The sequence below is a fragment of the Micrasema longulum genome, unplaced genomic scaffold, assembly GCF_059751315.1.
Source record: "Micrasema longulum isolate JH-2025_06_02 unplaced genomic scaffold, ASM5975131v1 h1tg000334l, whole genome shotgun sequence".
Taxonomy (NCBI): domain Eukaryota; kingdom Metazoa; phylum Arthropoda; class Insecta; order Trichoptera; family Brachycentridae; genus Micrasema; species Micrasema longulum.
The window spans coordinates 652,703-675,672 of NW_028277538.1; the positions used below are offsets into that span (position 1 = coordinate 652,703).

The 22,970-nt window shown below is 33.3% G+C and overlaps 2 protein-coding genes across 3 annotated transcripts in view; both read right to left on the reverse strand.

Moving 5' to 3' along the window:
• LOC148282372 (transketolase) overlaps positions 1-11,980 on the reverse strand; it is a 33,939-nt gene extending 21,959 nt beyond the window's left edge. Inside the window, exon 1 of the mRNA XM_088225173.1 lies at positions 11,660-11,980. Coding sequence (XP_088081299.1) covers positions 11,660-11,760 — 101 coding nt within the window. The 5' untranslated portion in view covers positions 11,761-11,980. The remainder of the gene's footprint in view (positions 1-11,659) is intronic.
• Positions 11,981-14,900: 2,920 nt separating this feature from the next.
• On the reverse strand, positions 14,901-22,225 carry LOC148282373 (fatty acid-binding protein-like). 2 transcript variants are annotated; one of them, XM_088225174.1, is made up of 5 exons: positions 21,837-22,225; positions 21,551-21,664; positions 19,773-19,945; positions 16,800-16,910; positions 14,901-15,362 (listed from the first exon to the last, which is right to left on the reverse strand). In XM_088225174.1, the coding sequence occupies exons 2-5, from the start codon at positions 21,618-21,620 to the stop codon at positions 15,309-15,311; spliced, it is 408 nt and encodes a 135-aa protein (XP_088081300.1). In that variant the 5' UTR covers positions 21,621-21,664; positions 21,837-22,225; the 3' UTR covers positions 14,901-15,308. The 2 variants fall into 2 exon arrangements, with proteins under 2 accessions (XP_088081300.1, XP_088081302.1); XM_088225176.1 differs by lacking the exon at positions 21,837-22,225 and adding an exon at positions 21,739-21,828.
• Positions 22,226-22,970: the final 745 nt, after the last annotated feature.

Consider the following 22,970-nt stretch of genomic DNA (forward strand, 5'->3'; position numbering starts at 1 on the left):
AATATATTGCATTTGCAAAATAGTAAGGATTATCTAATACGAAAAAGTGAAAATTAAATTACAATTACTATGGCGATGGCTTTTCTTGACATTTGGCATGCCAACCGCCGGCTAAATGCAATAAATAGCGTGATAAATTAATAAAAAATAGCAGTTTTGGAATATTTTCCATATTTACACACCTGAAATTCAAATATGTGATTGCGCAGCAGGATTATACGTCGCGAAACGTAAATATTTTGATATTTAATATTAGGTGTTCACGGATGTTCCATTGTGATCGCGAATACTATAAATAACCATGGTGAGAAATTGTTATCACGTCGCTTATTAGCACGTCGATAGTTACTTGTGAAAATTTTATACTTCTTCTTAGACCAGTCGGTTTAATCAACAATGTTCTGAGTTTGTCCAAACTTTTGGAGACAAGGACTGGATTTCACCCCTAGGGAGTTATTAAAACAACCGTTACTATTACAACAGGGAATTTTCAGGCGTTGCACAGTACATGAAATTATTCCGCCAGATGAATCCCACCATCAGGTTTCAGCAAATTAACTTCACAAAACCCGACAGATGGAAGAAGCGAAGAAACATGCGTGTTCAAAGATAGAAATAATTGTAAATGTTACACAGTATGTAAAGTGGCCACTTAAACCAGCCTATGACAGGTCATAAGCCCTGTAAATGCCTAGACTTCCATATTCCCTTCTCAGAAATAATAGTTAAGGGGGTAAAATCCAGTCATTGTCGGCAAAGGTTTGGACAAACTCAAAACATTGTTAAATTATTTTTTAAAATTTTATTTTATTTTTTCAAAAAGTATATGATTTTTTAAATCTATAAATCGCCGTTATTAGTCTCACAAAAACCCGAAAATGGCTCGACAGATTTACGTGCGGTTTTTTGCAAAAAAAAACATTTACGTCCTCAAGGTTTACAAATAATAACATCTTCAATATGCTAAGTGAGAAAAGTTAGAAGCATATAAGTACCCATGTGTTTATCATCGATTTTCCAGTGTTGCTTTCGACTAAAATGCATATATATTGAAAAATTCGGAGGATGTTGTTTTTTTCCATATAAAAAAAATGTATTTTAGCATTTACAAGCAACAATTATTATTAATGGATACTAAATTTATAAATTTCCTTATAATTTTTTAATTTCTACATATAAACTTATTTTAATGGATATTAGTAATGCTTAAATAATTTTAACCGTCATTATATACATTTTTGAAAAACGGATTCTTACACAAAATACACCACTGTTGGTAAGTAGAGCAGAGTTTGACATTTGCAAAAAGAATTATGAATTAAAAATGAATTATTATGAAAATGAATTCTTTTATATTTTGGAATTCAACCATAAACAAGTACAAAGGTACCTAATTAAATTCAATATTTGAATATTAATAATTTTTAGTTTTGGAATTCAATCATAAACTAGTACCTAGGTACCCACATGTTAATGAAAAGTATTTTCCCTTTTATCCGGATGGTTTTCGCACGCTTTCACGACAGTCATTTTTCTTTTATTTTGGTTTCGAATTAAATGTCAAGGTCACGTCAAAACCCGACCGGCTATTAAAGAATGACTAAATTCGCGTTGAACATGAGTCAAGTGTCATAATTTTAGAATGCTCAGGGTAAAACGCGGTCTGAATTTTCTTCATTAACACGTATTCCCTATATTCTCCGTGGATTATGGCATTAGAGTAGTGATTTTAGCACGACGAGGTCTCTTAGCCAATTACATGAGATAAAACTAAAAACTAACCCTTATTACAAATAGCTCAAAAAAGTCAAAAATAAATAATGTGTGTCCTTATTTCTGAAAAAACGTTTGTTCAACCAGCTAATAGCAGGCAAGCCAACGTTCTGGCAGGACAATGTCTGTCGAGTCCACTAGTTTTTTTTATACAAATACATGTTATAATTTTATGTTGAACGTTTCTACCTCTCTAATGGAGCAAGATGCACGGTTATTTTAGTTTTCATTATATAATGATTCGTTTTAAAGAGATGGGAAGATATTGAGGCTATACTGATCTGTCTTTTCTTTCCGAAAATTTTGAACAATTTTATCGATAGTCCTTATCTTTTAGAGCGTACTTCAATCAATTATCCCGTTAAATCAACATGATTATTTTATAATCCACTGTCAAAATAAATGACAAAAACTCATCTATCAACCGTAGCTGCTCCAAATTTAACTTACTCTGTCCTTATTTAGATATTTTAAATATACTAAATTTTGCAACTTCTAGTCGCCGCCGGCAATGGCAGTGGCTACGTTCCATATAGGCACATAATCAGTGCCTACCTTACTAGAATTTCATTAAAACAACAACAAAAAATAATACTAAATATGCGAGTAACTATTTGTAAAATTTGAAAAATGCGCCAGATAAAATTCAGTTAAGTACTGTGTCGTACCGATCGTCGCGCCGCCATCGGCCAGGGTCGGCTAAGACACAAACTACAAATGCTTATTTTTTTCATACTACAGCTGCTGTTTACATGAACAAAACGTGTATGCGTGGGTTTTTATCAGTTTTAAGTAATGACCGGGTATGGGTAACTTTGAAGGCAGTGCTTTTCATGAACTTCATTACGGACATCTAGCGTTTTTTTCAATTATTATTTAATAAAAGACGGTCAAAGATCAAATCCCAAATACATAACCTCAAATCGCCTCACGCCTCAAATCGATTACTTTCGTAAAATCGAGAATATGATCCACGTTAATTTTGTTAATGAAAAATTGAAATGGAGTTCTATGAAACTTATGATAGTGACGTTTTAACCGTTTTAAGAAACAACGCGTTTTCTCGGTTATCCTTTGAGGACAAAAAACTAATATGACAAGTAAAGGCAACAGTTTGGTAATAGTTATTATTTATATTATATAAATTGTACTTTTTTTTCTACAGCCTATCCTAGTTAAAAACTCTGTGCACGCGACTGGTCGCCGGTAATGAAAAATAGATCTACTATGATAATCCAAAAAGGAATAAATCACGGGGACCACCTAGCCATGCTCCGACATCTACAGATAAGCCAAACATTCATGGGAAAAAAAACTCTCATTGTGTATTTGGTGGGATCAGCTTGGTGTCATGTATTACGAGTAGCTCAAACCGAACGAACCCATTACTGGAGCTGTCTTACCGAACACAATTAATGATATTGAGTCGAGCACTCGATGAAAAGTGCGCCCATTACACTTCAGATATGATAGAGTTATTCTCCTGCATGGCATGATAATGCTCGTCCACATGTTGTGGCGCCGGTCAAAACCTATTTAGAAACACTCAATCGGGAAGTTTTACCCCACCCGCCGTATTCACCAGACATCGCCCCTTCGGACTACTACTTGTTCCGATTGATGGCACATGGCCTGGCTGAGCAGCACATCGTATCATACGAAGATACCAAAAATTGGTTCGATTCGTGGATGGCCTCAAAAGATGAAGCATTCTTCCGACGCGGTATCCGTATGCTGCCAGAAAGATGGGAAAAGGTAGTAGCAAGCGATGGACAATACTTCGAATAAAACATAAGGTTCCGTTCTTTCACAATAAATGCCCTATTTTGTATAAAAAACGGCGGAAACTTATTTGTACACCGATTAAAATTTGTCTTTGATAAAAGTACAAAATTAATGATATACAATGCTTTTATACTTCCACACTTTATATATGGATTAATAATATGGTCGCAATGTAGTAAACAGATGCAAGAATCAACACAAAGAACAATGAATAAAGCACGTAAAGTAACGTTTAATTTTAATAAATATAAGTACTAGAATCACAGAAATGCTTAATCTAGAGGAATTGATCTACACAGAAAAAATAAAAATGATATTTAAGATGAAAAAGAATAAAATAAAGACAAATATTAAATTTTAACTACAACATACATAAAATAAATACAAAAGTAATCAAATAATTTAACTTGCGAACAACCTAGGACCAACAGAAAAAAAACAGTTTTTTGTATACAGCAATAAATTTTTACAATTCACTTTCTAATGATCTAAAAATATACAAAACATATACGTACTTAAATAACCCCTAAATAAAATAGTTCTTACATCCCGTGTGACGAGTGATATGATATGTGATGTTTTTCTATCGAATTTCTATTTAAACTATTGTGTTGTTATATATAATATCCCCTCATACCAGAACTTTTGCTGATTGGGAATATTTCGTACAAATAAAATATGTAATATAATGTAATATGTAAAGTTAAAAAACTTTGTATTTTATCATTTTTTTTGTCATTACATACTCACTTTATTGTGTGACGTGTAACACGATCTATCATTACGTTTGTGAAAAACTTTGACTGGACATATGTACATTTTTTTATATATACTCGTATAACATCTGTTGTTTTCCATAATAAAAATAAATTTGATACCATGCATTATTGTACTTTCTATAGATTATATTATTATACAATAAAAGTATAATTTGTATTACTTTGTGAGAGTTTATCGTAATATCGAGTACGAGGGATGACCTCCGTATCTACTTTAACTTCTGTGGGGGTCAAGACCAACTCTGTGAAGGTTACAAGTTACAAGTTACATTTATAATATATTTCACAAATGACATCGTTTTTACAAGACACAAATACATAACTAATTACAGTTTGATATTTTAAACCTTCAAATAACACGGGTTTATCTGTATCCCATTGAATAAATAGTACCGTTCGTTTCTGTAGCTCAATCACAAATAACTATCGACGTGCCAATAAGCGACGTGATCAAAAAATTTCATCATGGTTTTTTATCGTATTAGCGATCACAATGGAATATCCGTGGACACATAATATTAAACGTTTCGCGACGTATAATCCTGCTGCGCAATCACATATTTGAATGTCACCGGTGTTAATATGGAAAAAAATTCCAAAACCACCGTTTTTATATATTTATTTATTTTATCATGCTATTTATTGCATTGAGCCGGTGGTTGGCAAGCCGAATGTCAAGAAAGGCAGTCGCCATAGTAATTGTAATTTAATTTTCACTTTTTTGTATTATATACTCTTTACTATTTTGCAAATGCAATATATTGTAAAAAATTTTAAAAATATATAATAAAAAACAAACCGACACGAGCGTTGACATAGAGATTACACACGCGTTGACTTATGACTGCGATAACTTAAGCATGTTCACTGTTGTTCATTGTGATCGCTCAAATGCTTAGCATGTTTTTAAGCACGTCAATAGTTAGTTGTGATTGAGCTACTGGATGTGAAACGAGTACAACCAGAATTTTAGACGTTTCCAGCAGGCTTATTTCGTTTCGTGAGTTCGTTCGTTCGTCATATCTCACTCTAACTCAATCAAAATCGTATTTCGCTCTCGTTCCCTCTCATACGACACGAATGCATTTACTTAGCGAATTAGACATGGAATAAGGCCACAGAACCGGGAAAACATCTCTATCGTGAAAGTGATGGATGCCAAAAAAGGAAAGTATGAAACTCCTAAATTAAAAAACACATTCTACAGCATACAATTACATTTGTCGGCCTTGTGATGCAATGGTCAGCGCTTTTGCCTACCATACAGATAGGTTCTGAGTTCGATTCCCGACATGGTTGATACGAAATATTTATTTAAAAGGGTGTTTTTACACTAGAATACTTCATAGTCCCTGGACTGGTACCTGAAGCGGAAGACTGATCATCTTACCTTCATGTAACAAAAAAAAACCAAGATACGCTGCAATTGGTGTACTAATGCAGTGCCCTATGCACCATTAGGTGCGGAAAGGAAATGATGACATATTTTATTGGTACAAGATATTCCCGATCAGCAAAAGTGCTGGTATGGAGGGCTGTAGGAACAGTTTTTTTTAAGTATGTTAATGTTTTGTATAACTTTTATGTCGGCCTCGTGGCGTAGTAGTCAGCGCGTTTGCCTACCACGCAAAAAGTCTCGGGTTCGATTCGCGACATGGTTGACATGAAATATTTACTTAAAAAGGTGTTTTTTTAACATTTTTTTTTTTTTTTTGCACCACAACAGGCCAGGAGGCCTAATTACAGTGGTGAATTACATCACAGAGCACCCAGGCTTGAGAAAAATCACATTTTTAATTTTCGTGTTCTCACCGGGAATCGAACCCGGAACCTTCCGTGCGTGAGTCAAGCGTCTTAACCACTACACCACGGAGGCCGCTTTTACACTAGAACATTTCATAGTCCCTGGACTGGTACCTGAAGCGTAAGACTGACCATCTTACCTTCGTGTAACAAAAATGATCAAGATACGCTGCAATTGGTGTACCAATGCAGTGCCCTATGCACCATTATGTGCGGGAAAAAAATGACGATGATGAATTATACCAGTTATTTGAATCGACAATATTTTGAGTATGTCCAAATGTTTGTAGACAAGGCGGGGAGTAATCTAGATTGAATTTTATTGCAACAGACGGGGAAAACACTATGCCTCCTAATGTAGGCAAATAGGAATTTACTTTTCGATTGTTTGGTAATAAGAAAATCCATATTTTTTTCGGTGGCATAATGTTAAAAAATCATATAATAAAAATATTAATTGATATGCTACTTACATTTACTTTTAAAAAATCAATAATTCATATTGAATAAGTTTATTTTTATTATTTGCGCAGATACCAATATGTACTTATTCAAGTGTGAAATGACGAGTGTTCGTTTTTCACAATGCAAAAGTAAAGCTGAATAATAAATATCTTGAGGATTAAACAAAATAGACTTTGAACGTATACAGACATCAAAATAGGTAGATGTAAAGATTTGCTAAACACGCCATGCACGCTGATATTCATTAATTTACATATTACGTTATTTATTATTATTAGTCTAGTTCCAACTCTAATGTATGGGAGCGAAGTATGGAATTGGAAAAATAATGACGAAAGTGGGTTGAATGCTGTCGAAATGCGATCCTTCGGGCGAATGTGTGGTAAAACGATGTATGATAGGTGCACAAATGTCGAGATCCGTGAAGTGTGTAAGGCTGAGACATGCATTATTGACAGCATCAAGAAAGGGGTGCTGCGTTGGTTTGGACATGTAGAGCGAATGGACAGCGAAAGAACGGCTAAAAGGATCTACGATGCAAATGTTGATGGATGCAGAAGACGAGGAAGACCGAGAAAGACACGGCACGATCAAGTCCATCAAATACTTGAAGATGGACATGTCAAAAGTAGGAATAATCGGCGTGCGTGCATGAGAAGATGTATGAATGTAGAGGAAGCGAGGTCTGTATGCCAATATAGTGCTATGGCTTCTATGCTCTCTGCCTACCCCTACAGGGAAAAGGCGTAATGGTTTGTTGTTGTTTTTGTTGTTATTATTACTGTGTTAACTTTGTTAAATAACTAATTTAAGGCATGTTTCACATTTTGTAAAATGTTTCCCTCGGCACGGGACACCCCAGTGATTATGTATAAAAAAAGAATACCAACAATGTAAAAGTATAAATAAATATATATCACTGAATAGTGAAAAAAAACATTATTTCTGCCAATTTCAATAAATCATTGCGATCCTTCTACTAATTTTAATATCATTATACACAGTAAGGGAAACGATATTAATCAATCTGTGCCCCCAAACACGTACGACAATAAAAAGTCCTTACGATATAAAATACTAACATATCACAACAGAGATGAAGAACATTTTACAGAAGGTAATATGGAAGTCTAGGCATCTACGGGGTTTTTGACCTGTCATTGGCTTGTTTAAGTGGCCACTTTACGCACTGTGTAACATTCACCATTCTGCCCGAAATTGAACATTTATTAACAAATTACAACAGGGATGGAGAATACCTTAAATAAGGGAATATGGAAGTCAAGGCATTTACAGGGCTTATGACCTGTCATTGGCTGGTTTAAGTGGCCACTTTACACACTGTGTAACATTCACCATTTTGCCTATGTTTGAACATCCATATTTCTTCAATTGTTCCATTTCCATCAAAGTGGCCACTTAAACCAGCCAATGACAGGTCATAAGCCCTGTAAATGCCTTGACTTCCATATTCCCTTATTTAAGGTATTCTCCATCCCTGTTGTAATTTGTTAATCTTAATGACTCCCGAGGGGGTGAAATCCAGTATTTTGTCTACGAACATTTGGACAAACTCAAATATTGTAATTGAACATTTACGTTCCTTTCGTTTCGTTTGTGAATGTAAAGAGTTGAAACCCTTATTTATAAATCCACCACATTGATAAATCCACCTGGTCCATGAAGAAGTATAGAAATTGAAAAAAATACAATTTTCAGGTGTTGCCTGGTATGTAGGTGAAATAATTCAATTAGATGAATCTCACCCGCATAAATAAATCTAAACTAGGGTTTTCACTGTCACGTAACGTGTTCTAAAGCAAGGCTACTCGTATTTGTTATATCTTCGAAAAATTAGTACGTCATATTCGTTTCTTACCGAAAATTACCATAAAATACCGTAAATTACGGTATTTTACGGCGTCTTTTAGTAAAACTACGTAATTTTACATCCATAATACGAGTCGTAGGCCGGGTAGGAGCTTACAAGACAAATTTACGTCCACTTTTAATTGCCCAAAAAAACATCTCAATAATTATATTTAAAAAAGTCTAGAACACACCCTTCAAAATTATTTTTTAAAGAACTAGATATACCCTCAATCAAGGGCATCTTTAAAAAAGAATCTATTATATAAACTTTCAAAGAAAAAAAACACAAATTTTCAAAATTCTCGAAAATCTAGATTTCCAAATAATTTAACTTTACACAGATGCAATAAGCTTTAGATTCGTATGTTGGAAAAAAAAACTCTAATAATCTTCCAGAAATCTTAAAATCAATAGCAAATATTAAAATATTTCAATCTAAATAAAAAAAAACACATGAGACCACCGTTGCCTAAACTCCATCCAGTAGAAAATTGTGTAGGTATATTATTAGAATATAATATCTAATTTTAAGGAATCTGTTTTAGATAGTAAAAATAAAATGTAAATTAAATATGAAACATAACAACAACAACAACAAACCATCACGCCGTTTCCCCGTAGGGGTAGGCAGAGAGGATAGAACGCCATAACACTCTATCTTGGCATACAGACCTCGCTTCCTCTACATTCATACATCTTCTTATGCACGCACGCCGATTATTCCTACTTTTGACATGTCCATCTTCAAGTATTTGATGGACTTGATCGTGCCATGTCTTTCTCGGTCTTCCTCGTTTTCTGCATCCATCAACATTTGCATCGTAGATCCTTTTAGCCGTTCTTTCGCTGTCCATTCGCTCTACATGTCCAAACCAACGCAGCACCCCTTTCTTAATTCTGTCAATAATGCATGTCTCAGCCTTACACACTTCACGGATCTCGACATTTGTGCACCTATCATACATCGTTTTACCACACATTCGCCTGAGGGATCGCATTTCGACAGCATTCAACCTACTTTCATCATTATTTTTCCAATTCCATACTTCGCTCCCATACATTAGAGTTGGAACTAGAACTCCGTTGTGAACTGCTAGTTTAGCCTCCTGCGATAAACATTTGATTGCCAAAGTAGATTTTAGTGCACCGTTCACCCTGTTCCCGGCACTCACCCTCCTTTCAATATCTTTATCGGCCTTTCCGTCCCTAGTAAACATACTTCCCAGGTACACAAATTCTTCTACCTGATTCAGAATATCTCCGTTCACGCTGATCTCACATTTAGTTATATTTTCATCCCTTTCAAAAACCATCACTTTCGATTTATCAACATTCATAAGCAAATCGCTTTTCTTGCATACCTCGTAGACTTTTGTTACTAAGAATTGAAGGTCTTCTTTGCTGCTAGCAAGAAGCACGGCATCATCCGCATACGAAACATATATATGTGCATATACCATAGAATTAAGAATAGTCCAGAAAGAGCGTAGAATCATATTTGAATACATTGGACTGTGTCCAACAATTCCCCCACTTTCGCCGCGCGCATACTTGAAGTCACCGCGTAATATTGCCAGATCGCGAAGAATATAACCATACCACAAATGTTAAGGTAAATGAAAAACAATGTGTTAATTTTTCTAAAATTGTATTGTGCACTCGGAAACATTGATTGACACAACAGAGTAGATAAGTAAAGGGTCATTTAATAAGAGTAATTGAATTAATGAACTTTGAACTTAAAATATAAAACAAATTTTATTTTACATAAAACAGATATTTTTATATCATGTTAAATAATATTTTATCTTTTAAAGATAATGTCGGCCAAATGTACACCACGGCGTTGTTTAATCCGAGGTTCAATTTTCATTATTTCTCTTATTATATGAGCAAAGCAGGGTAAAAAATTTTACTACCCCGGCAACACTAACGAAATTTCCATTTTGTTTCTTCGACAATCTGACAGATGGAAAAATAATTCAATTTTTAAGTAATGCATTTGTGACGAACACATTCATTTGATAATTACACATGAAATGTGATTGCATCCTGTTTCTTTAAGATCCTAGCAGTATTTCTACACTTTAAAAGGACACAACACGGCATGGTTAAATTCGAATCAGGAGTTGCGTACTGAGCGACATCTACAAATAAACTAATGGGTCAAAACGTAAACCTACTCATTTATGAGTAGTTGAGTCGCCTTCTGTTTGATGTGCGTATGCGGATTTTGGACTATTCTTAATTCTATGGCATATACATATCGATGCATTACTGATGAAAAAAAACAAGTTGCGAGATAATCGCATTCAAAGCTTTTTTATTCTTTCAACGCATTATTTCTCCCACAATTTTCTTTTATTTCAATATTTTTAAAGCTTTAAAAGAGTAATGCTTTATTCTAGGCAAAGCATAAAATTTGAAATCGATATCTTGCACCTAAATCAAAAAATATTTATATATATCGAGGCTATACTGACAGAATGCATTGAGTCAACGGTCTTTATATATTTCAAATATTTTTCAATATAAGTGCAAAATGTAGATTCCAAATTTGAAGAAGAAAATTGTGGGAGAAATAATGCGTTGAAAGAAAAAAATCTTTAAATGCGATTATCCCGCAACTTGTTTTAATGACTTCATGCATTCAGTCAGTAAAGCCTCGATATGTACTATTTATAAAAATGAAAATGAATTTACATGAAATTCCTTCGAAACGTTATTATTAATTATGTATGTACAAAACATTTGTAATTTTATAGTTATTTTATTTTCAATTTTTTTCGATAAAATTAAAAATATGTGTTTTAAAGCTACCTACCTAAAACAAAATAAAATAGTGAACAGCAGTAGTTGTGTTCTAGTTGGATTCTAGCAAAGATAATTGGATTCTAGTTGGAAACATAAGAACGCGGTTTGATTGGAATACTCCCGGGCGATAATAATAATAAAAACGGCTCTCCAGTCATAAAATTAGAAATCAAATCTAATACAATATACTTGCACACAGTAAACATAAAATCTAGGGCAAAACATGAAATGGTGAAGGTGTTTTTACAAGTTACAGCGTCATGTGTAATGTCACCTTCATTGGACCTTCAAACTCGTGCCGTGAAGCCGGCGTGGTTTTTATGATTTAAAACAAATAATACGATATAAACAATAATTATAATACAAACCCTGATTTCGATGCGTCAGTGGATGTTATGCTGTGAATTCTCAATTTGTTGGCCAAGTCCACTAACGCCTGCAGATCGGGTTTGCCGCTTGTTCCGACCATTTCGACAGTTAAATTAAACGGTTAAATGCACTGTTAATATAATACGCTCGTAATATAGCCCTCAATGGACAATATTAGTTCAGTATTAAGTGATAAAATGTAATAATGCGCGGGTTTCAAGACAAAACACCGACCGGTAACCGCCAAGGTTTTACAGGTTATGAAATGAAGTGGTATTTTGCGTTCGCGATAAGTGACAGCCTCTTGTCATGAACGAACCACGCGCCACGCGGACCCCCCACCTATATTGTTACCGCCTTATCATTTGTGATCGTAATAATAAATATCAAATTGCATTATATTCATGAAAAAGCATGTACATAATTACATAATTTAATGAAAAATTCTGAAATAACCAAATCGGTTTATCTATAAATCGCTAAATTTTACATTTTCGTGAAAGGAAAAATTTATACAGGTAATTTTGTTTCAGTCCCACATCAGAAGATACATCGCGTGGAAACGAGATAACGATAATATCACGCGATTAGTGAATTAAAAAAAACTACCCGCGCATTTTGTACACAAATTACGCATTTTAACTTTCCGAATTGAAAATATAAATTCGTATATAACGCGAACTATATCGTCGTCCATCTTTCAAAAAGTAGTATCTCGAATTTGTTGATTTTTGAGATGACTTTTTAAGAATTTGCTTGGGGATTTTTCACCTTTGAAAATGTAATCTTACTGTATTTTGCGGGGTTTTTTTTATTATTTTAAGACAGTATGATGCCCATTTATTCCATAAATGTAACTCAATCTTTATTAAAATATTCACAACTCTATCTCGACAAAAAATGAGATACGCCTTCTTGAAAGATGGGCGATGGTGATATATTTGGAGCAAGATGAATAAAACAGAAGTACCTACATAAATTGTATTGTAAAAAATGTGATATTTTATTCAGACACGTTTGAATCATGTTTGAATCAATGTTGCTTGAATGATTACTACTCGATGCATCATTTTCACTCTTGTCCCACCAGACCTCACCAACGCAACTCACACAATATGTGAAAAGTCTTGGCTGTGTGCGTAGGTAGTGTGAGCTCCGGTAAATCTGGACACGGCCTAAACCCCTAATATAACGGAAACTTTTTTTTTAGAAAACAAAATATTTTGTGAAAAAAATATCACATTACATTCTGATTCTTATTATTGGATTACTTAACTCATTTGCAAGTAGCATTTTCTGTGTACTTATGCACATTTTGTATTTTAATGATTAAATCACATTCATTTCTAAATTGGTCGGCGGTATCGACCGAGTAGAATAAATAACCATGTTTAGAAAATTCCTTAAACTGATTTGCGGAGAGGGAGCTTTAGGGGTTGAGGTGGAATTGAGAATAAATAAGTTTCCAGGAACATGTCCTCAAATAGATGTTCAGGTTAAATTTATTTAAATTTTTCGCAAGGAGCAATTATATTAATTTACCTTTTTTTAAACTGGCTTTCGGGTTACTTTTTAAAACTGAGGTGTACAATTCAAATCGGGGCAATAAATAAAGTGCATATATAGTATTAAGACTTTAATTTAAACAGTAAAAAAATATTTATAAAATATGTAAATACAACGTAAATATAATATATTTTTGTATAATAATAAACTATTATCCCACATCCAACCACAACCAAAATAAAATGAATAATATTATGTTATGAACAACTTTGGTGCCTGCAAGAAGTCAAAACATATTTGAAGAAATTAATCTGTCACTTGTTACTATCATCGTTGTTTATTAATTATCTAAGAATTAATAATGATAAAATTTATATTAGTTATAACAAATTAAATATAATATATGTCGCTGTAGGCATCAGAGGGATCAGCTTTGTCCTTGAAAGTACAGTGGAATCCGCTTATTCTGATCACTATGGGACCGGCAACTTTTGATAAGAAAAAAATGTTGCGTAACTAAAAAACTTAATTAGAGTTAAAATTATTTGTGAGTTGAGCAACACAAGGCAAGTCTTTCTTGATCGTTTTTCCACAAAAAAATAAAGAAACATTAATTTAAAATTTCATTTAAATTATTTATTGACAATTCTTGATGGAACTCCATTGTATTGATGTAATAACTTATATTTACATATAAGTTATTAATTTAAAAAATACTTAGTACACTTCCACTTATTTAACTAACTAACTAACTAACCATCACGCCATTTCCCCGGAGGGGTAGGCAGAGAGGATAGAACGCCACACCACTCTGTCCTGGCACACTTCCTTTGCTTCCTTCACATTCATACATCTTCTCATGCACGCACGTCGATTATTCCGACTTTTCACATGACCACTTTCAAGAATTTGTTGTACTTGATCATGCCATGTCTTTCTCGGCCTTCCTCGACTTCTACAACCAGACACATTCGCATCATAAATCTTTTTAGCCATTCTTTCATCATTCATTCGCTCCACATGACCGAACCATCGCAAAAGACCTTTCTTAATTTTGTCGATAATGCTTAACTCAGCCTTGCATTCTGCTCTAATTTCGACATTAGGGCACCTATCATACATTGTTTTTCCGCACATTCGCCTGAGGGATCGCATTTCAACAGCATTCAGTCTACTTTCGTCCCTTTTTTTCCAACTCCATGCTTCGCTTCCATACATTAGGGTTGGTACCAGAACTCCATTATGAACTGCTAATTTAGCCTCTTGCGATAGCCCCTAATTGGCTACGACAGACTTTAAGGCACCATTAACTCTGTTACCGGCACTAACCCTCCTTTCAATATCCTTGTCCATATTTCCATCTCTAGTAAACATACTACCCAGATATACAAATTCTTCGACCTGTTTCAAACTATCTCCATTTACTACAATCTTACATTCAGTCATAGTTACATTTCTTTCAAAGACCATGACGTTCGACTTTTGCACATTCATTAGCAAATCACTCTCCTTGCACACTTCGTAAACCTTTGTAACCAAGGATTGCAGTTCCTCTTCGCTGTCAGCTAGGAGGACTGCGTCATCGGCGTACAGAAGGCAACTGATAATTAGATTACTTATTTATTTTGACCAATTAGCGCTTTCACCCTCTAATGGGCATCTTCAGACTGGTGAATATTATAAAGTGTAAGGATAATTTATATAAAACTAAATATTATCTTAAGTGTAGGTAGATTTTCTTTTTTTTTTTTTAAATGTACCTACACTTAAGATAATATTTAGTTTTATATAAATTATCTTTACACTGTATAATATTTACCAGTCTGAAGATGCCCATTAGAGGGAGAAAGCGCTAATTGGTCAAAATAAATAAGTGGAAGTGTACCAAGTATTTTTTAAATTAATTATTACATCATTAATTTAAAAGTTCCATTCCATCCAATGTCAGTGTGTTAAGTTATTGTTGTAATAATAATTTGTGAGACTATTTCTTCCGTGTTTGTGTTGAGTTTTTTTTTAGCCTTTTCTTATAAAAAATTCCTTAAAATATAAAAATTTTCAGTCAACATTGATGATTCATAAAATAATATTGAGTATAAATGTTCTGTATTATGGTCTCAGGTATTGGCAATTCGTAGCCATCTAGTTGACTCTGGTGAAGTACCTTTTTCCACTAACATCACCATGAGTTAAAGTCTGAAAAAAAAACCTATTTTAAAAAAACTATAAAACCTTGTACATAAAATTAATTGTAACAATGCACGGTAATTAATGGCAGTATATAATGTAATTAATGGCAGTATATAAGACAGACATTGTCCAGCCCGAACGTTAGCTTGCCTGCTATTAACTGTTTCAGCAAACGTTTTTTTGATATTTGAATTTTAAAAAAAAAAATATAGGTACTAAGTGACATTTGACATTGAGTTTGACATTTCAATATTTTCGTTTCGTCATGGTGTGATTTGCTGTTGCCCAGAGCAAAATAGTAAAAAAAGTGCAATAGCGCCAGCCATATATTTATTTATTTATTTATTTTATCTAACACTTTATATACATATACAATATTTATACATATAAGGGCGGGCATATTGCCTTAAGGCAATTTCTTACTTACATTACCACCCAAAATATATATAATTATTCTGTACGTGTGATGAATCATTAATATTCTAATATTGAATTTAAGTAGGTACCTAGGTACTTTTTTATGGTTGAATTCCAAAACATAAAATAAACATTTTTGAAACACTAACTCTGCTCTTCTAACAACAGTGTGCACTTTACTTAGGATTGCGATTTTCAAAAATGCAGCAAATGTTAGTTAATATTATTTTAGTATTACGATGAAATAAATGGGTAGAAATTATAAGGAATTTGAGGAAAGAGTCTGATTGAGATTCACAAAAAACGAATGCTGTTTGTAAACATTTAAATACAAAAAAAAAAATTACGCAAAAAAAATTACATCTTCCCAAATTTGTAGGATATGCATTCTCGTTGAATGCAAGCCCGGTAGATTGATGAATAAAATATTTATGCTTAAAACTTTTTTTACAGATTAGATTAAAGATTTTAAGATCTACAAGCATGCGCAGTGCAAAGCTCATTATGCGAAAAACCGCACGTAAATCGGTTAAGCCATTTAGGAGGAGTTTTTTGACATCACATGTACAGAAGATTTATATACATAAAGATGATAAATTAAAAATACTTTAAAAAAGAAAGTTTACTTTACAAATTGTCAGGTTTCTGTCACAAGCTTGTAACTAAAAATTATCAAAAAATGAGATTGATTCATAACTGGCATAAGATAATCTTTGTTTAAAAAGTAAATAAAAATATGTCATATTTTATAAATACAAAAAATAATGTTTTGTAATATTTTGCTTGCGGTTTTATTTAAATTGTTGATTTAGAATGAGCTTGAAAAGTGCAATATGTCACAATTAGTGAAATGTTAGTTACCAACTTGTGCCAGAAATCTGACGAAATATAACAGGTGCAATAACAATTTGTTAAAACCTCAAGAAAAGTGTAAAAGATGTGTGTGGCATACCATAATCTCTAATCACATCTACGTATGATAGTCGAATAATTAATAAAATACATATTGTATGTATTTATACTTACGATAACACAAGAATCACCATCAAAATCATATACCCTGGATGTTTTGACTCCAGTTTGGGTGATTATTGACTCTGTTACCAACTTGTTGTCAGTCGGCATTGACGATGTGCTCTGAAATAAGTATATATGTCATTATCTGTTTTCATATTACTTAAGAATAATTATTTCATAATTACATTACACTGATAGTATATCGTGGGGTAATGAGGAAGTTCAGTGGTTTTTTATTTTTATAGACTATTAAACTAAGCCTAAAAAAAATTTATATTTTTATATTTCGTATTATCAGTGCTACGATTTTTTTTAGTTTTATATTTCTGAAATAACTCTACGTGTGACGTCAGAGGTTCTCTTCCGCTTATTCTCGATCAGCTCTGCCCATTGGTCCATTCACGGCAAGCAAACAGAAAATCTTCCATAACTCTCTATCATAGGTTGATTCATGTGAACCAATGACGTCGTTCAAAGTAGTTCATTTTTATTAAAATGTATTTTATTATTTTTTCATATATTTTCAGGAAATTTAGCCGTACAATTGAATGCTCCAATTTTTACCGCGCGCAAGAAAACATTTTTTGTATCCGATTTCCTATAGGGCTGATATTCCTCATTACTACAACTTCAAAATCAGCATTTTTGAGTTACCCACTAAAAACACATATTTCAATCTTCCTTCATGAATGCCACAATTCGAAAAGTTGTGACTAATTTGTAGATTTTGCAAGGCTGAGATAATCGGGTTGCGGTCCCGTGGCTAGTGTTGCGGACTCACGGATCAGAGGTCCGAGGTTCGAACCCCACTCTACCCTAACTTGATTTCTTTCCATTTTCTAATAACAAGTTATTTACAGCTCATTGAAAATGACCATCGAAATTTTAATATTTGGGTAAATAATAAGAATACTAATGTTTATTTTAATAAAAAAAAAAAAATTATAAGAAAAAACAGTTGTTAAGTTTAATGTCAGTTGGTTACTTAATGATCGGAAATTTAGATAAGTATTTATATTTGCGTTTTGAAGGAATTGATAATGTTTAAAGGTAGGCAGTTATTAACGTGATTAACATCTAGATATATTATCAATTTATTAATTATTTTGACGAATTACTATTGGTTTTTCCCTTAATTATAATTTATACGTACACGGCAAGCATGATGCGTTAAATAATCATTTAAGTACCTAGACAGCATGCACGGTCCGTCCGTAGATCGGATGGAACCAATGCTTGTCTAAAAATTTGGCCTCTAATCAATCAGCATCTAATTTTTTATTATTGAATAAAATCAGCCATAAGTTAACTATTCTTTTCAGTAACTACAACAAATATTTTTTAGTTAATTTGTTATTAATTGTAGCGGTCTGAAATAAATTTGGTGTTCATTCATTTACAACTTCAAAAAAATTGCACCAAGCCCAAACACAACCACCCGACTGCGTGCGGACTGAAGTAAAATATACTGCACTCTGCATAATTCTGGAATATGGAACTGTATAAGTCTATTGGTTCCTTTAAGGAGGTCATCCAGTACTAAACTCACAGGTCTGTGCATGCGCAAATTGAGATTTTTAGTATCTCTATGGAAGCAATTCTTACAAACGAATCCATGTTTATTTTTTATATATTATGATGGTTGTATAAGAAATTTAGTATTGGAAATATAACTCTTTTATATATATATATGCCCAATGGGCATTTTAAAGGACATATTTATACATAGAAAATTATTATAAAGGAAAGTAGAAAGACACAATGGTATATAGTAGACTCGGTGGGAGTGGAAGCGGGAGAGAGGTGTTTATAATTTAATTTGATTCAGTGATCTTTTGAAAGAAGACAACTTGCTATCAAAGAAATCAAGACTGGTATGTTTGTTGGCATACCTAAGAATTCTGGGCATAGGGGAATGAAAACCATAGTTAGTTCTATGGTTATTGGTATAAAAGAGTAAGTTTTATCTAAGGTTTCTAGTTGGAATATTTAATTTTATTGAGCTCAGTAGTTCAGGCGCATCAAAGAGTGAGTTGAGAATTTAAATAGGACTAGAAGGTCAGATTTATTTCGACGGTCTTGAAGAGAAGATACATTTAAGCTAGTTTCTAACTCATTATACGTATATTGGTCTCTGGATAAGCCCAACCTCCAGCCTATCTTTCTTAAAAATCGTTGAAAATTTTGAACTTATTCAATATTTTTGATGTGAATATCACAATATGGAGACCAGATAACAGAGGAATTCTCTAGGTGCGGGCGAACTAGGGAACAGAAGAGAGTTTTAAGGGTATTGATATTTTTTAAGTCAGTTGTGCTTCTGTTAATAAATCCAAGGGTTTTAAGGATTTATTGATAACATGTTCAATATGAATTGTAAAAGAAAGTTTAGTGTCAAGTATAATGTTTTTTAGAATAGTGTTTTATGCTGAAATTATGGCATAAAATTGCTTTTAAGTTTATTTCAAAGCACTTAATTGGAATTTCTGTGTTAGTAGAAGGCACAAATTGTATCTATATGTATGTGCCTAGTATCGAGCTTCTTAGTGCGCTGTACTCAGCTTCCTTAGTCGAAAATATCACCGCACGCCCCTTGCAATACATTTATAAACCACCAAATTTGAGGTGCCTTGTTTTGATTTGGTCAAGACAAGGTGGCGACATTCTTCTTCGTATTTTTTGTGACGTTTTTACCTCACTACTGGGATGTTCTAGCCAGTATCGAGTGTATATGCTTAAGAGCGAAGTTATAAGAATACCATTGCATGCTTATTTTTTACTCTTTTTTGGATAGGTACTGTGTATACATTTTTTTTTTTGGACTGGTACCTGAAGCGTAAAACTGATCATCTTAACAAGTCTTAACAAAAATGATCAAGATACACTGCAATCGGTGTGCCAATGCAGTGCCCTATGCACGATTAGGTGCGGAAAGGGAATGATGATGATGATATATATTTTTGAAAGTTGTTATTCTGTGACCTTTAGGGTTTCACCATTGGGCATGGTCTCCTCATACTCCTCTCCCAACTTAAACTTCTGAATGGTGGTCCTCATCATGGAGGAATTTTTCACCGCCCACACGTCCTCTTCCCGAGTAATTTCCAGAACCGGGGAAGACATCGCCATCATTTTACGTGGAATGTACGGGACTCCTGAATTCAAACAAAAAATACACATATTAAAGCTACACGAAACGAAGATTTTTTTAGGGTCAATATATATTTATTATTTGAGTATCGATTAAAAAATATGACACATCTCTTCTCATATTTGAGAGTAAAATACTATGAAATGTCTAAATTTGTGGCAACGGAGATGGAAAACATTTTTGAGAAGGGAATATGGGAGTCTAGGCATTTACAGGGCTTACGACCTGTCATTGGCTGGTTAGGCCACTTTACACACTGTGTAACATTCACCATTATGGCGGTGTAAAGAGGGCCAGTCTCGATGAATTCAGTATAGAATACCCCAGTTTGGGGTGAAAAAGCCAAAAAAAAAACTAACATGAAGAACAAAACAGGAAAAAAATGTAAATAAAAAATGAGTTTAAATTATTTGCAGTAAATCAAAAAGTAACTAATAATAATATTTTTAAAACTTCTATATAATCTGACTACAATATTTTATTGTATCGTCAAGGTATAGAATTGTGAATACTATACTAACTTATACATTTAACCCTTTTTTATAGTACACCTAGAACACCAGAATTGAGGTATTTATTTTAGGAGGCGGCCTCCGTGGTGTAGTGGTCAAGACGCTTGATTCACGCACGGAAGGTTCCGGGTTCGATTCCCGGTGAGAACACAAAAATTAAAAATGTGATTTTTCTCAAGCCTGGGTGCTCTGTAATGTAATTCACCACTGTAATTAGGCCTCCTGGCCTGTTGTGGTGCAAAAAAAAAATGTATTGTATACATAAATGTACTGTGTAATATAAATATTTAATAATCTTTTTTTTTTTTTTTTTTAATATTTCATATGATTAAAAGGTTTTTTCACAAGAGTATATTGTAATAACTAGTAGATAAGACTTCTACTCAGCTTTTTCAAATGCAGTAGGTTTATTATCTTAAAAAATAACATATTTTATTAGGTTCGCAATATGTAAATCAGCACAAAATATGGGTCCTATAAAGGGTTAAAATGTTAAACTCTATGGAGTCAAAAGGGCCATTTACATCTGGACAATACAATAGATATGACAAGATTGTCTTGTCCTAGCTCCGTGAACAGCCTCGACCGCGCAGGACAGAACGCCAGGACAATACAAAAATTCGGACGCAGTTCACACAACAGCGCTACGAAATAGCAAATTCAAGAAAAATACTGTTAATTTTATACCAAGATGTATTGGAATTGTTAAAGAAAGAACTAAAAATAAAAAAGCATTTTTTTTTGCCGATATTTTCGCCAGAAACTTTTTTTAGGGGGCGATCTGTTAACGTCAAGCAAATCGCTACTGTCACAAGGTTCCGTGTGAGTTCACACGAGGACAGTGTGGCCACTGGTGGCCGCGCACGGTGGTGGCATAATCATTGTTCCGCGGAGATAGCCTGCCCGTCTATCTCGATGACGATATCTTGGGACAATTTTTTGTCCTGCAAATTGCTGTTTACACGTGGACAATGGTCAAATCCTGGGACAAAACAATATTGTATTGTCGATGTGTAAATGGCCTTTAAGAATGAATTATTATAATTATTGTTACTAATAAAAACAAATTTCAATTTTGAGAAATATAGTTTACTCACCAACAGCGGCAAAGTATTCATCAATATTCTCATTTTTAACGTGTTGATATTTTCCAACAATTTTAGTCATTGTGAATTGATTTTTAGAAGACTTCTCGATATAAATGACGTCCGCTGAAACATACAGTATCTTGTTAAGTGAGGATTGAATTTAGGCTTTTTTATGTGTTTGGTTATTGCAAGCGAACCTTAAATATTTCAAAAGGCGTGAACGTGAACAAAAGAACTGACGAAACTAAAAATAAATTACAAAGACTTCAAGATAACAGGAAAATGTAATACTCACACGTACTAATATAATCCAAAAATCCCACGATTATCTATGAATAAGATCAACAGCAAAATACAGATTTAGGTAAATAATCAAAGCAAATAATGAGTGATCATAAAAGTAAACATTCATTGATTCATACTTTACGCGTCAACTTGACAGCCTTGACAGGTACAAATTCCTGAATTCCACATGCACAAAAAATATGATATGCATAGATTGTTTATGAATATAGAGGAAAGGTATTATATTATTGTTATCAAAAACATTTTTCACTTTGTGGTACGACATTTTACACTTATTTGTTTATAAATTTGTATTAACCACTTTAATTTTTTTTTAATTACACTTCGACCGGTTTCTAGGTTACTACCTCATCGTCAGGAATTTAACTAACTTATAATTACACGCGTTGCTATTTATACAATAAAATATTGTATGAAAGAGACGGAAAATTGAAAGAAAGAGAGAGAAAGAAGATAAAATAAATCATATCGAGAATAGTTTTAAAAGAGGACTCGAAGTTCAATTTAATTGATTATTTATTATTTGAAGTTTTTGATTAATGGCTTTACTAATTTCTAATCGTTCTAAATTATCTAAACGAAAACCATTTTTATTGACATGCAAAATTTCTACACCCGTTTTTTGATTAAATTCATGTTTTTCGGATATAAGATGATTTGCGAATTCTGAAAAATTACTATTACTCAGACATTTTATATGTTCTTTGATTCTAACTTTAAATTTACGTGAAGTTTTGAATTATCATCCAATTTACTCGTTTTCAGAACAGATTTAAGTTTTTTTATTTTCTTTTGGGCTTTAAATTCATGTTGTTCTAATTTTAATTGCATCATTATGACGGGGAATAAAAATGGGAAACACATGGCGAAGTAATTTTTTATTCCACATATCCGATAAGGCACCAGGGAGATGCAATCTTCTAATTCATCTCAAGTTTAGCGGAGAGACGGACAGCTTCCGTCTATTCAAACGCGCGAACGCAGCACTTGATTTTCACTGCCTCCGAGATAATCAAATCTCATCTTAATTTTTCTCCACCTCACCTTCCTCTAAAACCAATCCACACCTACCCCATAAAAACTTTATTTTTCATATTCAATTTTACCCCCCGTGATAAGCGAA

Excerpts from the sequence above, each read along its gene's own strand:
- LOC148282373 (XM_088225174.1), bottom strand. The coding sequence starts at position 21,620 with ATGACTAAAATTGTTGGAAAATATCAACACGTTAAAAATGAGAATATT. Across the intron at positions 19,946-21,550 it reads TGAATACTTTGCCGCTGTTG|GAGTCCCGTACATTCCACGT; the intron begins GTGAGTAAACTA and ends GTTTGAATTCAG. Across the intron at positions 15,363-16,799 it reads ATGGTGATTCTTGTGTTATC|ACTTTAACTCATGGTGATGT; the intron begins GTAAGTATAAAT and ends TTTTTTTTTCAG.